The following is an 11,931-nucleotide window of genomic DNA, read 5'->3' on the forward strand; positions in this document are numbered from 1 at the left end:
AAGTCACTCGTTCATCCGTTAGCAAAAAACAAGAACAGCTGTTGTTGCGCTGCTTGCGCAAACACAAACAATGCTGACGTTACCAAAAATTTGTTTGAAAACTCATACATTTTGCAAACGCAATGAGCGAATGAAATAGTATTAAATGCAGATACGTAAAATACAGGCTTACAACAAATGTAAGCCCGGGAAGAACTAAACCAACTGCCAGCGGTTCTTATTACCTACACACAACCGAACACACACACACACACACGCTTAGGAACACATTTATTTTTGGACTGCTGCACTTAAATAATTGCGTGATAAGACTTTAAAAGGTATGTAAGTACATCAGTAAGCAGATAAATTTCCGTTTTATAATTATCGTGTCTTTGTTACTTGATTGCCTACGCAGCTAGCACAGTGCCGTGAGTTAAGTGAAAGCGGCTTCGTCATGTTCTCGCATTCGGGTCATGTTATGACGCTGGCCAATAGCATCATAGGCGTCGGAATATTGGCAATGCCATTTTGTTTTCAAAAATGCGGAATCATCCTCTCCATACTGCTGCTCATCCTGAGCAATTGGATAACACGCGTCTGCTGTCATTATCTTATCAAAACTTCGCTGCTGACACGTCGCAAAAGTTTCGAATTGCTTGGCTTGCACGCGTTCGGCACGTCTGGAAAGTTGCTGGCGGAGCTCTGCATCATTGGCTACCTCATTGGCACATGCATTACGTACTTTGTGGTCGTAGGCGATCTGGGACCACAGATAGTTGCCAAGCTATTTACGTTGGAAATCGCGGAACACAAACATCTGCGCACAGTGGTAATGCTACTGGTCACTGCTTGCTGCATAATACCGCTGGGCATGCTGCGCAATGTGGACAGCTTATCAGCGGTATGCACTGCTTCCATAGGTTTCTATGTATGCCTAATGCTTAAAATTGTCCTGGAGTCAGAGACGCATATTGTGGCTAATGACTGGACGCAGCAGGTGGTATATTGGCGACCAGCAGGCGTGCTGCAATGTCTTCCTATCTTTAGCATGGCTCTTAGTTGTCAAATGTGCGTATGCTTAAACTTTCTTTCAAACATTTTAAATAACTTTTAATATACATCACAACAGGCAACTCTTTGGCGTATTTGATAGCATTAACAACCAAAGTTTGGATAAGTTAAATGGCATTGTTCGCAATGCCACATGGATATGCACGCTGGTCTATATTGCTGTGGGTTTCTTTGGTTATGTGGCATTTTGCACGCAAAGTTTTTCGGGTAAAGTCCGCTGCTCCACACCCGCATACAAATGTTTGATTTTTGTCTTTCTTCTAGGAAATATATTAATCAATCTATCGCCTTCCTTTGGCAGCGATATTATCAAAATTGGCTTTGTGCTTTCAATTGCATTTAGTTTTCCCTTGGTAATATTTCCCTGCAGAGCCAGCATCTACTCACTGCTATATCGCAAAGTAAGTACCGATACACAATTTCCAACTTATGTGATAACAACTTTTATTCGATACAGCACTGTCAAGTGGAGATGACCAGTTACATACCCGAGCAACGTTTTCGTTGGATCACCGTCTTCATAGTCGTCAGCGCACTGTGTGTGGCTTTGGCTATTCCATCTGTGGAACTTATTATAGGTCTGATTGGCTCTACCATTGGCGTAGCTATATGCATCATGTTTCCAGCCTCCAGTTTTCGTAAGATTATTAGAAAGGAATCAGCAGAACGCACCTTGGCGCAGTTTGTATTCGTCAGCGGCTTTTGTTTAATGATACTTGGCACTTACGCTAATCTGAATGCTATAGATGCACAAGGCTCAGGACCACAACTTGATCTATTGCCAGCGGTGTCGCCTTTAACACCAAATGCTCAACCAATGCCTGTGGTGAATGCAAAGTATAAGCCAGAAATAGTGCTGCAGCCGAAGGAGGAACCCAAGGAAGCGCTGATAAAGCAAGTGCTGGAAAAACTGGAAGACAGCAAGCCGATAAAGCAAATGGAAAAAATAGAAAAACCTCAAATTGTAGCTGTCTCGACCGAAAAGCCAAAGGCAATGCCACCATTGCCTGTAGATGAACCCCATGTGGAACCACCTGTGGAGCTGCCTGCTGTGGCGAAAATAGAGCCAGTGCCCAAGCCCGAAGTGGCAGCAGAAGCTATAAGCTTGGAAAAGCGAAACTTAACGTTGCCTAAAGTGGAAGCACCCAAGCTGCCGCCGCCACCACCACAGCCACAAGCTGTAGTTGAGATGCCACAGATTCCTGCGGCGCAAACAATTGACGGAGCTGCTATTAAAAAGGAGGAGGAAATAACAGCCGAAGAGCAAAAAGACAATAAAGGCAACACTGATGAGCTGCGTAAAACTAACAAAGAACTTGTTGAGAAAATGCATCGCTTGGAGCGGACTATGGATGAAATCAATGAGGAACTGTCCAAGCAAAAGCCACAGAATCAAAATCAAAACGCTTTAGCTGCTGACAAAGCAGATATCGCTAAGCCTGAAGTGGTGCAGGATTTAATTAATAAACTAAAGGAAATCAAGTCGCCAATGGAGCCACCACCAAAGCCAGCAGAACCGCAGCCAGCAGGACCACAGCCACAAGCTGTTAAGCCAGTCTCCCTAATGGACATGCTTACTGAGAATGCGCATGCGCGCGAGGAGCAGGAAGCCCATGCAGGCGTCTTTGAGCCGCTGTCTTATAAGCGAGGCGAACTACAAAATAAAAATGTAACAAATACCGGCGATGCCTTAAACTTGGTACAACGTTTGCCACTGCCTTTGGCGCTGCTGGCCAACACCACGCAGCTGCAGAACAACAACAGTCTCAACGCTGATCCCCCTGCCAATAAAACCAGTATGGGCAATGTGGAAGCCATACGTCGTGAGCTGTTGGAATTTAAGCAAGCACCGAAGGAGACCACCGAGCAGCTTTTGCTGCGTGTCAAGCGTGAGCAGAGCTGTTTGCCCGAGCCACAGCTACTCGATGTGGGCGTAGCTGGCCTAAAAATTGAGAATATGGGGCGTGAACTGAAGTCCGTGCAGGATGAGGAGCCAGAGGAGTTGACAACGACGATAACCACCACCAACAAAGTAATTAAAACAACTGAAAGCTGAATTAAAACTCTCGAAAAATGTAATCCCTAAGTATATAATATACATAGCTAACAATATGTATGTGTCGACAGGGCCCCAACAAGCTTTATGTATATATATATATTAATTTACATGATAGTGTTTTATGCATTAATATATATAAATTATTTAATTTGTGTTAATCAAAACGTATTTATGACAAGCTAAGCAATGAAACTAAAAGTTAACAGTACTGCATAATAATAATAATAGTTATACAAACAGAATATATATATATATATAGACAACTGATACAGTAAATAAAAATATTTTATATCGTTGACAAGCAACTTCAAGTTGAATCTGTAGCAAATTTGAATTTATATTGTGCTTGCGTTTTTAATTATTGAAGACTGTGAGAAGAATTTGGTAGGTAGAAATAAAATATTTGTGTTATTTGAACACAAATTTTGAACACTTCAATTTTCAAGTAATTTCGAATGTTTTAAATTCATATTCATGACTGCCAAAGAATTGAGTTATTCATTAAGATGAAATTTTAAAATAGAATGGCATGCATGGAAATTTAAGTAAATGTTCTGTATAATTATATTTAACACTTTTAGGGTTTTATAAATAAAAAATTAAAAAAACAAACTAGTTTATATTTATTTATATGAGCCTGGAATCAAACTTTCCAAGTCGAGTTAAAATTCCAAGCATTATTTCACATTTGCTGCTGATTTATGTTAAATCAAATTTAAATTCTGTTTTTTTTTTGCTTTAGTATTAAAAGACGAGCTAAATACTATTTACTATTTATATTTATTAAATAAAACTTTGATTTAACAATAATAAAAGTTGCTAACAAGCTAACATATTTATATATTTGAACTGGATAAATGATTTTATATGTTTGATATAATTTGTAGCTTTGCTTTCAATGTCAAATGTTGAGTATTTTGTTATTAAATTGACACAATAAATTTAATATTTGTCTCAGCGGTTGTGCCGTTTAATGTTTAACAATAGCCTGGATTTTTTTCAAAATTTTTTAACAAATAAATTAGTGTTCTTTTATTAATAACAATGTCTTTAGTCTTGGATGTTGTGCAAAAGTTTGTGCTGCATAGCGCATTTGAATTGAGCTGCACGACGGCGCTTAAAATTTTTAACAAATGCAAGAAAGTGAGTGAGCAAGAGAGAACTAAGTGCAATTAAAATATTGTTTATATATTTAAGCTGGAGATGAGCAGGCTGGATAAGCCATGTGGCAGGCAAGCGATTGAGCCAGCAGCAACAACAACCGAAGTTAACAAACAAACAAGTGTAGCGGAGCTAACATTGAAGAAAGTGGATGCAAGACCTAGCGAGGAGCTAAGCTATAAATATTTTGATTATCGCAATATAGGACCTATATGCATGCCCAAGACTTCCTGCATGCGTGTGGTGCGCGATAGTTACTTCAGCTAGGAGAGAGAGGGAGAGTTAGCACTAGAGAACGCACCGCTGAGTCAAAATTATAACAATATGTATATTTTTAATAGTTAAAGCAACAAGTTTAACATATTAAAAGTAACAAAATTCTGTGCATATATATTTCGAAATCGTTGCTTAGATATCGGCGCCCAGGGCGTGCAGATCGTGCAGCACCTCCAGAACAGTGGCCACGCTCCAGGCCTGCGTGCGGCACGAGTCGTTGCAATAGCTGCCCTTGTCGTTGGTCAGCTCGGGCAGTCCGCGCCAATGCGAGGTCTGCATTTCACGCAGATGGGCGCGCAGTATGGCGTAGGTTTCGGCAATGGTTTCATCCAGGCGTCCGCATTGCTTGGCAAAGATTAATCTGGCGCGCAGATAAAAGCCAATGGGCCACACCCATTCGGGTCCTTGATGATAGTTGGCGCCGTGGGCTATAGTGCAATCGCTGGAATCATTCGAGTTGTCATAATTGGCTCTGTAGTTCCAGTCATCTGGATCCAGGGTCTTCATGCCCAGCGGTCCCAGCAGATGCTCCTTGGCCTTTTCCAGCGCCAGCCAGGCATGCTGCGGATTGCACAGCTCGGGCGCCACTGTAAGTGTAATGGGGAAATTGCAGCGCAGCTGAAAATCTGTCCAATCGTGCGTGGCGCCATAGCAATCCTTGTAGATGCACTTCTTGTTGGCCACCTTGGTGCGATCTGTTTCATTGACATAGAAATGCGTCTCGAAGCTGCTCTGTATGCGCTCCGCCCACTGCTGATAGCTCCACTTGGTCAGCTCGCCGGCAGGACCCTTGCGCTCGACCCCATTAAAGGGTATTGCCCGTCGCTCGCTTAGCTGCTGCATAAAGCGCAGCACGGCGTACTGCAGTCCAATCAATTCCACGGCGGAGCCATCGCGTGGCGTGCTGGGTCTGCCACGATTGCCCGCCTTCTCGGAGCTGCCCATTTTGTCCATCCAAGTGCCGCAGTTTGCACTGTTGCCGCCAAACACAAAGCCCGTCTCCGGATGCACGCCAATGTGATTGTTGAAGCCCTGGTCTGTCATGTGCGCATCGATTTCGTGGCCCGCATTGCGCTCGCGGTACTGCAAGCCCTGGAAGTGCACCTGCAGCGCCTCCTGCATGACATCGTAGAGCAGCTGGTCGAACGCATCCGGCGCATTCGGCTGCGAGTCATCGTAGGGAAAGATGCGCGACACCTTGTCCTTGAGCAGCTCCGCACCCTGTGGCGCCTCCAGCACATATTGCTTAATGCTGTGCAGCCACCACCAGACGGCGTCGCGGCAATTGAAACGTGGCTTGGTGCCATTGTCCAGCAGATTGGGCATGAGCCCATGACGCAGGCAAGCAGCAAAGCCTAGAATAATAAAACGCGCCTCCGCATATCTGCCGGTAAGCAGCAGAGTGCCACGCAGAGCGATGAAGGTGTCGCGGCCCCAGCAGCGCATATAGCCCGTTGAGAAATGAGGTAGACCAGCGGACAAGGTGACGCACTGTTTCGGTGGTTTCGGTGGGCTCAACGAGTTGCTAAACCCTGGCAAGTTGGCCGAGCGGCAGGCGGCCATGAATTGCAGCGTGGCTAGAGCCAGAGATTGCGTAAATAAATGACCATCGCGTATGAAGCTGAAAGCGAGAGAGAGCAGCGATTAATAAGAGCAAAATGGATGCTGGGCAGCGCTTACCTGGGCATCAATTGATTCACCTGATGCAGCAGCACATTGTAGACGCCGCTGACAATGGCATCGAAGTAGCAAGGTATCAAGTAGCGTGGCACGTTCTTGAGCGGCTCAAAGGCGGCCTTGAACCAAGCAGCAAGCGGCTGCAGTTGCTCAAAGTGCTGCAAGCGATCGGCTATATAATCTGTGAAAACAAAGTGATTAGCACAACTTTGTCAAGTTGCTTTATTAGCTGCTTTACCCATCATCCAGTTGCCATCGCGCAAATTGTTGCACAGCGGATGACCCAAGTCATCGCGTGGCGATATCTCTGTAAGCAGCGAAACAAAGCCTTGCAGACCGCAGTAGACCAGCGGACCAAAGTTGGGTATATCATAGGCAGAGCCACCCAAGCCCATGTCGCGCTCTTCCTGATCGCAGCTGAAGAGCGCGCGACTCAAAGCGGTCAGATCGAGCTTGGAGACAAGCGCTTGCAACGCCTCAAACTGCTCGCCGCTGGCCAAGCGCAGCGCTGTGCTCAGCTTTTGTAAATGATCGAAGCTCTGGCGCGCCTGTGACTGCATGGACACGCGTATGGCCACCACAGTGCCGGGACGCAAATTAACAAAGTTCAGCTGTGTGCTGTGCCCATTCTGTGTGGGCTTGGTCTCGAAGATTTGCGACTTGGCCAGCGGTATATGCTCCTGCAGCGATAACTGGAACTGCGAAAATCCATTCAGCGCATGCTCATCGCGCTTAAAGGGCGCGGGACGATCGAAGGGCTTGTCGCTCTTCATTGTTAGCCCCGCCTCCAGTATAATCTCGTCCAGCACACCCTCAAAGCACAGTGGACGCACATGCGTGGCTCCAGCATTGGGATCCGGATAGCCAAAGGCAGTGTGAGCAACCAATATAACCGTTTGATGCGTAATGGGCGAATGACGCGTAACTGCAACCACATTGGGATCCATTTGGTCCACATACACTTGGCTGAAGCCCTCCTCTGCCAGCTGACCGTGCAGCAAGTTCAAGGCGCGCTTGGCAGCAATGATGCCCGTATTATTATCCACCGCTTTGCCCCATTCCTGATAGCTGCGCTCCTCGTCCACCACATGTATCTAAATATAAAAGAATTAGTAATGAATGGCATGGCAAGGCATAGGAACTATTTACGTGATGTGGCACCAGTTCATCATAGCCACGATTGCTGCCAGTGGCGCAGCAGGCCATGGCCACCAGCGCACTTGAGGGCAGCAAGTCGTAGACGGATCGTTTCTCTATAGCCGACGGATTATCGTGCGTCAGATCCATAAACAGCGCATGCGCTACAGTGGGCGCTGCATCGCGATTGGGATTAGCATAGAAGCCGCCTACGGGCGCGCCACCATAGCGATACACCAGACGTCCCTGCTCATGTGAGTCCCAGGCAGACAGCGCTTCACGTATCAACGAGGTGATGCCCAAGCGATTGACGAACACATTATCCGTGCCATCCGAGTTGGTAAACAGTTCGGCTACAACATAAAGCTCGGGATTAATTTTACGCGCCGCATCCAGCAGATACTCGGCCACGTGCAGCGGCGTCGAGTGGCAGTTGTCCAGACGCACGCCATCGAAAATGCGCGCAGTCGTCTCCACATACTCGGTCATGTGCTGCCAGAGATAGGGACTGTCCTCGGGCCGCTGGCCAAAGCGCAGCTTGACGCTGTCGCCCCAGGCAATGAGCTCACGCTTCAGATAGACATTGCCACGTCCCGACTGCTGCTCGGCAAAGTCATGCAGCGGATCGCTGGAGCCCATGACCCAGCCATTGTGCGCCATAAAGAATTCACCCGCCTTGGTGTACATGTCCGCCTCAATCTCACTGAGCGATTTGCCCTCCGTGCCCGTGTGCGTAAAGTAAGTCATGAAGACTGCATGTTTGATGGATATTTCACGCACTCTTGGCCCGTCCTGCTGCACGCGCTCGTAGCGCACGCCGGCCAAGCAGTTGTCCACTGCATAGCTGAGATATCCTTGGATTTCATCGCGCACACGCTCGTTCAGCGCATCCAGATGATGACGCAGCGTCTCGGCGCATTTGCGGAAACGTGCCTCCTCATCGAAGCAGTCGCCATGGAAAGCATTAAAGATCTCCAATGCCAGCTCAAAGTCAATGGTGCTACCCAAGCGTCGATATGCCGGGTCCTGTATCAGCTGCACCTCCTGGAAGCGCCCATGCTTCGCCACATTGTGCGGCGGCTCGCGTGTGCGCACCTGCGCCATAAACTCATTCACATACTTCATCACATCGCACTGATACAGTTCGTGTATATTGACCTTGGATAGATAGGCATGATGCAGTTGGTACTTTAAAGCTTCCAAATGGCACTCCTGCTCGATGAGCGCCGGCACGCCCACATGCTCCAGGCTGCCAGCGGCTATGTCAGCGCCGCACTGCGCCAAAGCGGCGTCCAGCAGAAACGCAGGACGCAAATAGGGGCAGGTGGCGCAGGAGTAGGTTGCATCTGGATGCTTCAGCAGCCACTCGGACTCGTTGGCAGTGTGATTAAGCACAATGTCACAAATGGAAGCCAACTGCAAAATGTAGAAATTAAATACAAATTTCATGCATAAATTAACTTTCTTACACCCCATTCCTGTCGACACTTCTTGATAACTTTCTCCACATCCTCGAACGTCACCTTGTCGCCCTTTTTGGCAGCAAAATGTGAGTTCACCTTAAGCTGATCGCGCAGCGAGTAGGCGGAGCGTGAGCCGCCCAACTCCTGTATGGGCGTAAAGTGTATAACATTGTAGCCCGACTCCTTGGCCACGCGCAGCTTCGCCTCCCAGCTGTTGAGCGGTCCCAGCAGCTTGGTCAGCACCGTCTGGCAGCGCACCGAGTTCAAGGGAATTATCTTCTGTGCACCCGCAGGACCTACATGCAGTGTAGGCTCCACCTGCACATAGAGGGCGCCATCAGCGGGCGCATTAACATTAACCTCGCTGCAAGCGACAACATTGATTAATATATTAATCGATAAATATTTATTGAGCTTACCGATCCGCAAAGCTAAAGTAAAAACGATATGTGCCCGACATATTTAGCTCCACTTCGCTATAGATATCCGTATCCACCACATGCAGCTCGGGATGCATAACACTTGTGGCAGCTTGTCCATTTTTCAGCTGCCAGCTCAACGCGCGATATTCGGTGCGTACAAATTTCTTGCCCTCCGCCGGATAATTGGTGAGCAGCAATATTTTGCGACCCAGGAGCGAGCTATCCGGATGCACGCAGAGCTTGGAGCCGCGCTTTAAGCGATAGAGCACATGCTCCGCATTTGTGCCCTCCGCTATGGCTATGCTATGCGTATCCGTGTCCTTGCCCATAATTGAATGCTGCAAAGGAACAACAACAACTGCTTAGTTATGCAAGCTTGGAATTGCACACATACATAAAGTTATGTACATAGATGATCGCACAGATATGCAATGCTTTATATTTGTGGCTTGTGACTGCTTCGCTTCGATTTGATTCGATTCAATTCAATTCGTGCTCAATGTCACCCCAATCAAAAGCTAAATACACAAACATAGCGCAATAATAAATGTTAATTCAGCTGCAACCAGCATGATCGTTAATTGATTAATTGTTAATTGTTATATATTAACGGACTGTCGAAAACGCTTAGATATATAGAAAGTTTTATAGCTGCTGCGGCTGTTTCAAATGAAATAATTATTTATATGCTGTTACTTTTATACAGTTTAAAATACTTCTATATTGTTATACTTCCATACTGTTATACAACTTGTCATGTTAAATAAATATCTGCTTGATTTGCTTTTCTACAAACTGTTATGCTAATCTAACAAAGTTCAAAGAATTTCCAGCCTTTTTGAGCCTTGCAACGCTTAACTAAATTTTATTTTAATTATGCACTCATATCGCAATTTGTATACTAAATTTTTCATTAATCAATTGCATGTCAAAATCCTTTAAATCGTACTGGCGCCAATCTATTTTTAGCAGCGATAACTATGCTGATTACATTTGAAGATTACACACACACACACACGGGGGGAAACACCACAGCGCTAGAGCAGGTAAATTTACAAACGTTTTTCTTATTTTATTTTAGTTACTGGACGACGAGGAGAAGAGGAGCACACGGACACAGACTGTAAGTGGAACTGTCGCTGGTGCGAGCGCAGCCACGATCTTTATTAAGTCTGCTGCTATGCTCCGTACCACATACATATATGTAAATGTTATTTACTCACATACAACTGTATGTATTTACATGTATGTGTATGTATGTGTATGCAGCACATAATTACAATCAGCGTTTGTGATCAATAATAATCATACCTCCTCACTGTGGCGTTTTTTCATGGATTTGTTGCGAGTGAGCATGTCTCGCGGACTGTTGCTGCTGCTGATGGTGATTTTGTTGCTGCCTGCATTTCCCATAATTTTGTCGGCACTACACTTATAATTACAACTAGACTCAAGCTCAATTGGCATTAAATTGACCGGCTCAGCTGTTGTTGCTCTCACTGCTGCTGCTGCTGCTGCTTCTTCTTTAACCTGAGCATTCGCCTTATCAGTATTAGTGGCAGCATGCACTTGTACCATCGCCCCCATCGTTCCACCATTAGTTACTTGCTCGTAATAATCGATGAGCCAGCGAAAGAGCTGATAGCCCATCAAGATGTGGAACAGCACCTGCAGCTGCTGCCGCGTGCTGCGGCGCAGCCACTCAATACCCTCGGCTAGCATAGTTGGCAAGGATCGTGCGAAAAAGCTTCAGCTGCAATATGTTAAAGTGAAGGCAACTTTAAAACTGAAAGCAGCCGCCGCCGGCTAGCAATCGAACGTATGTTAATGAATATCAGTACGCGTTTGTCTATGTGTGTGTGTGTTCGCTCGTACACATAATGTGCATATTAAAAATAAATAAAGCTATTAACAAGTGCGCTTATGTGACATTAGGTAAGCTTTGCTTTGTGCTAAGAACATGCGAGCGCTCTGCTTCACTCTCTTTCTCTCCCTCTCACTCTCTTCTAAGCTCTAACAGTTTGAAGAGCACTAGTTTAGCTTCCTCAATTCAAATTTACACATCTGCTGCTTTTGTTTACTGTTTGTTTTTTTACTGCTAAATGTCAACTAAATATTTTTAGGCATAAGGTTTAAAAATAGCTGCGTACATTGACCTACATACAAACATATTTACATATTTGAGGCTAGCTAAATGTGCAATAAATGTGGCGCCCTCCCACTTCACTCTTATCACAGCCACATTATTTCACTAAGCTCAACATTTGTTTAAGTAATTTGCAAATATTTATGCACAACAATTTCAAAAATTTGTGTATATAAACACTTAGATAATAAGCTACATAGTTGTCTGATGCTGTTGAGCTTTTGTATCTTTTATTAGCCTTTAAATTAGCATGCACTTGAAATATTTTTAATAAATTATAGATTTTTGCACTAACAATTTTTTTAAATATTTTTTTCACCAATAATTTTGATTCGCTGCGACTTTATACTTTACCAGCAAATAAATTCGAGAGATTTTTCGTTTTATTGAGCTCAAGGTGACCTTTCACGGCACTTTAACACCCTCTTTTCGACTAGTAAACAAAACTCAGCTGTTCTGTGCGTTTAACTTGCGGTTGTGTGTGTAATTTTTCACATAGCCAATATCAAACATTGACAAATTGTTTATGCTATCAAT

General features: G+C 45.2%; 3 protein-coding genes across 4 annotated transcripts; 2 read left to right on the forward strand and 1 right to left on the reverse strand.

Annotated features, from left to right (window-relative positions):
* Window positions 1–43: 43 nt before the first annotated feature.
* On the forward strand, window positions 44–3,335 carry LOC108597715 (putative sodium-coupled neutral amino acid transporter 10). 2 transcript variants are annotated; one of them, XM_017984407.2, is made up of 5 exons: window positions 44–324; window positions 398–1,050; window positions 1,112–1,260; window positions 1,318–1,454; window positions 1,511–3,335. In XM_017984407.2, the coding sequence occupies exons 2-5, from the start codon at window positions 437–439 to the stop codon at window positions 3,107–3,109; spliced, it is 2,499 nt and encodes an 832-aa protein (XP_017839896.1). In that variant the 5' UTR covers window positions 44–324; window positions 398–436; the 3' UTR covers window positions 3,110–3,335. The 2 variants fall into 2 exon arrangements, with proteins under 2 accessions (XP_017839896.1, XP_017839894.1); XM_017984405.2 differs by having other exon boundaries at window positions 44–320.
* Window positions 3,336–3,977: 642 nt separating this feature from the next.
* LOC108596858 lies at window positions 3,978–4,560 on the forward strand. Its single transcript, XM_017983002.2, has 2 exons — window positions 3,978–4,255; window positions 4,310–4,560. The coding sequence occupies exons 1-2, from the start codon at window positions 4,157–4,159 to the stop codon at window positions 4,538–4,540; spliced, it is 330 nt and encodes a 109-aa protein (XP_017838491.1). The 5' UTR covers window positions 3,978–4,156; the 3' UTR covers window positions 4,541–4,560.
* A 100-nt stretch (window positions 4,561–4,660) lies between these two features.
* Window positions 4,661–10,842, reverse strand: LOC108596857 (glycogen debranching enzyme). The gene is made up of 7 exons (XM_017983001.2): window positions 10,560–10,842; window positions 9,246–9,586; window positions 8,833–9,190; window positions 7,376–8,779; window positions 6,465–7,320; window positions 6,230–6,407; window positions 4,661–6,170 (listed from the first exon to the last, which is right to left on the reverse strand). The coding sequence occupies exons 1-7, from the start codon at window positions 10,833–10,835 to the stop codon at window positions 4,682–4,684; spliced, it is 4,902 nt and encodes a 1,633-aa protein (XP_017838490.1). The 5' UTR covers window positions 10,836–10,842; the 3' UTR covers window positions 4,661–4,681.
* Between the last annotated feature and the right edge of the window lie 1,089 nt (window positions 10,843–11,931).

Source organism: Drosophila busckii, chromosome 2R, assembly GCF_011750605.1.
Source record: "Drosophila busckii strain San Diego stock center, stock number 13000-0081.31 chromosome 2R, ASM1175060v1, whole genome shotgun sequence".
Classification (NCBI taxonomy): domain Eukaryota; kingdom Metazoa; phylum Arthropoda; class Insecta; order Diptera; family Drosophilidae; genus Drosophila; species Drosophila busckii.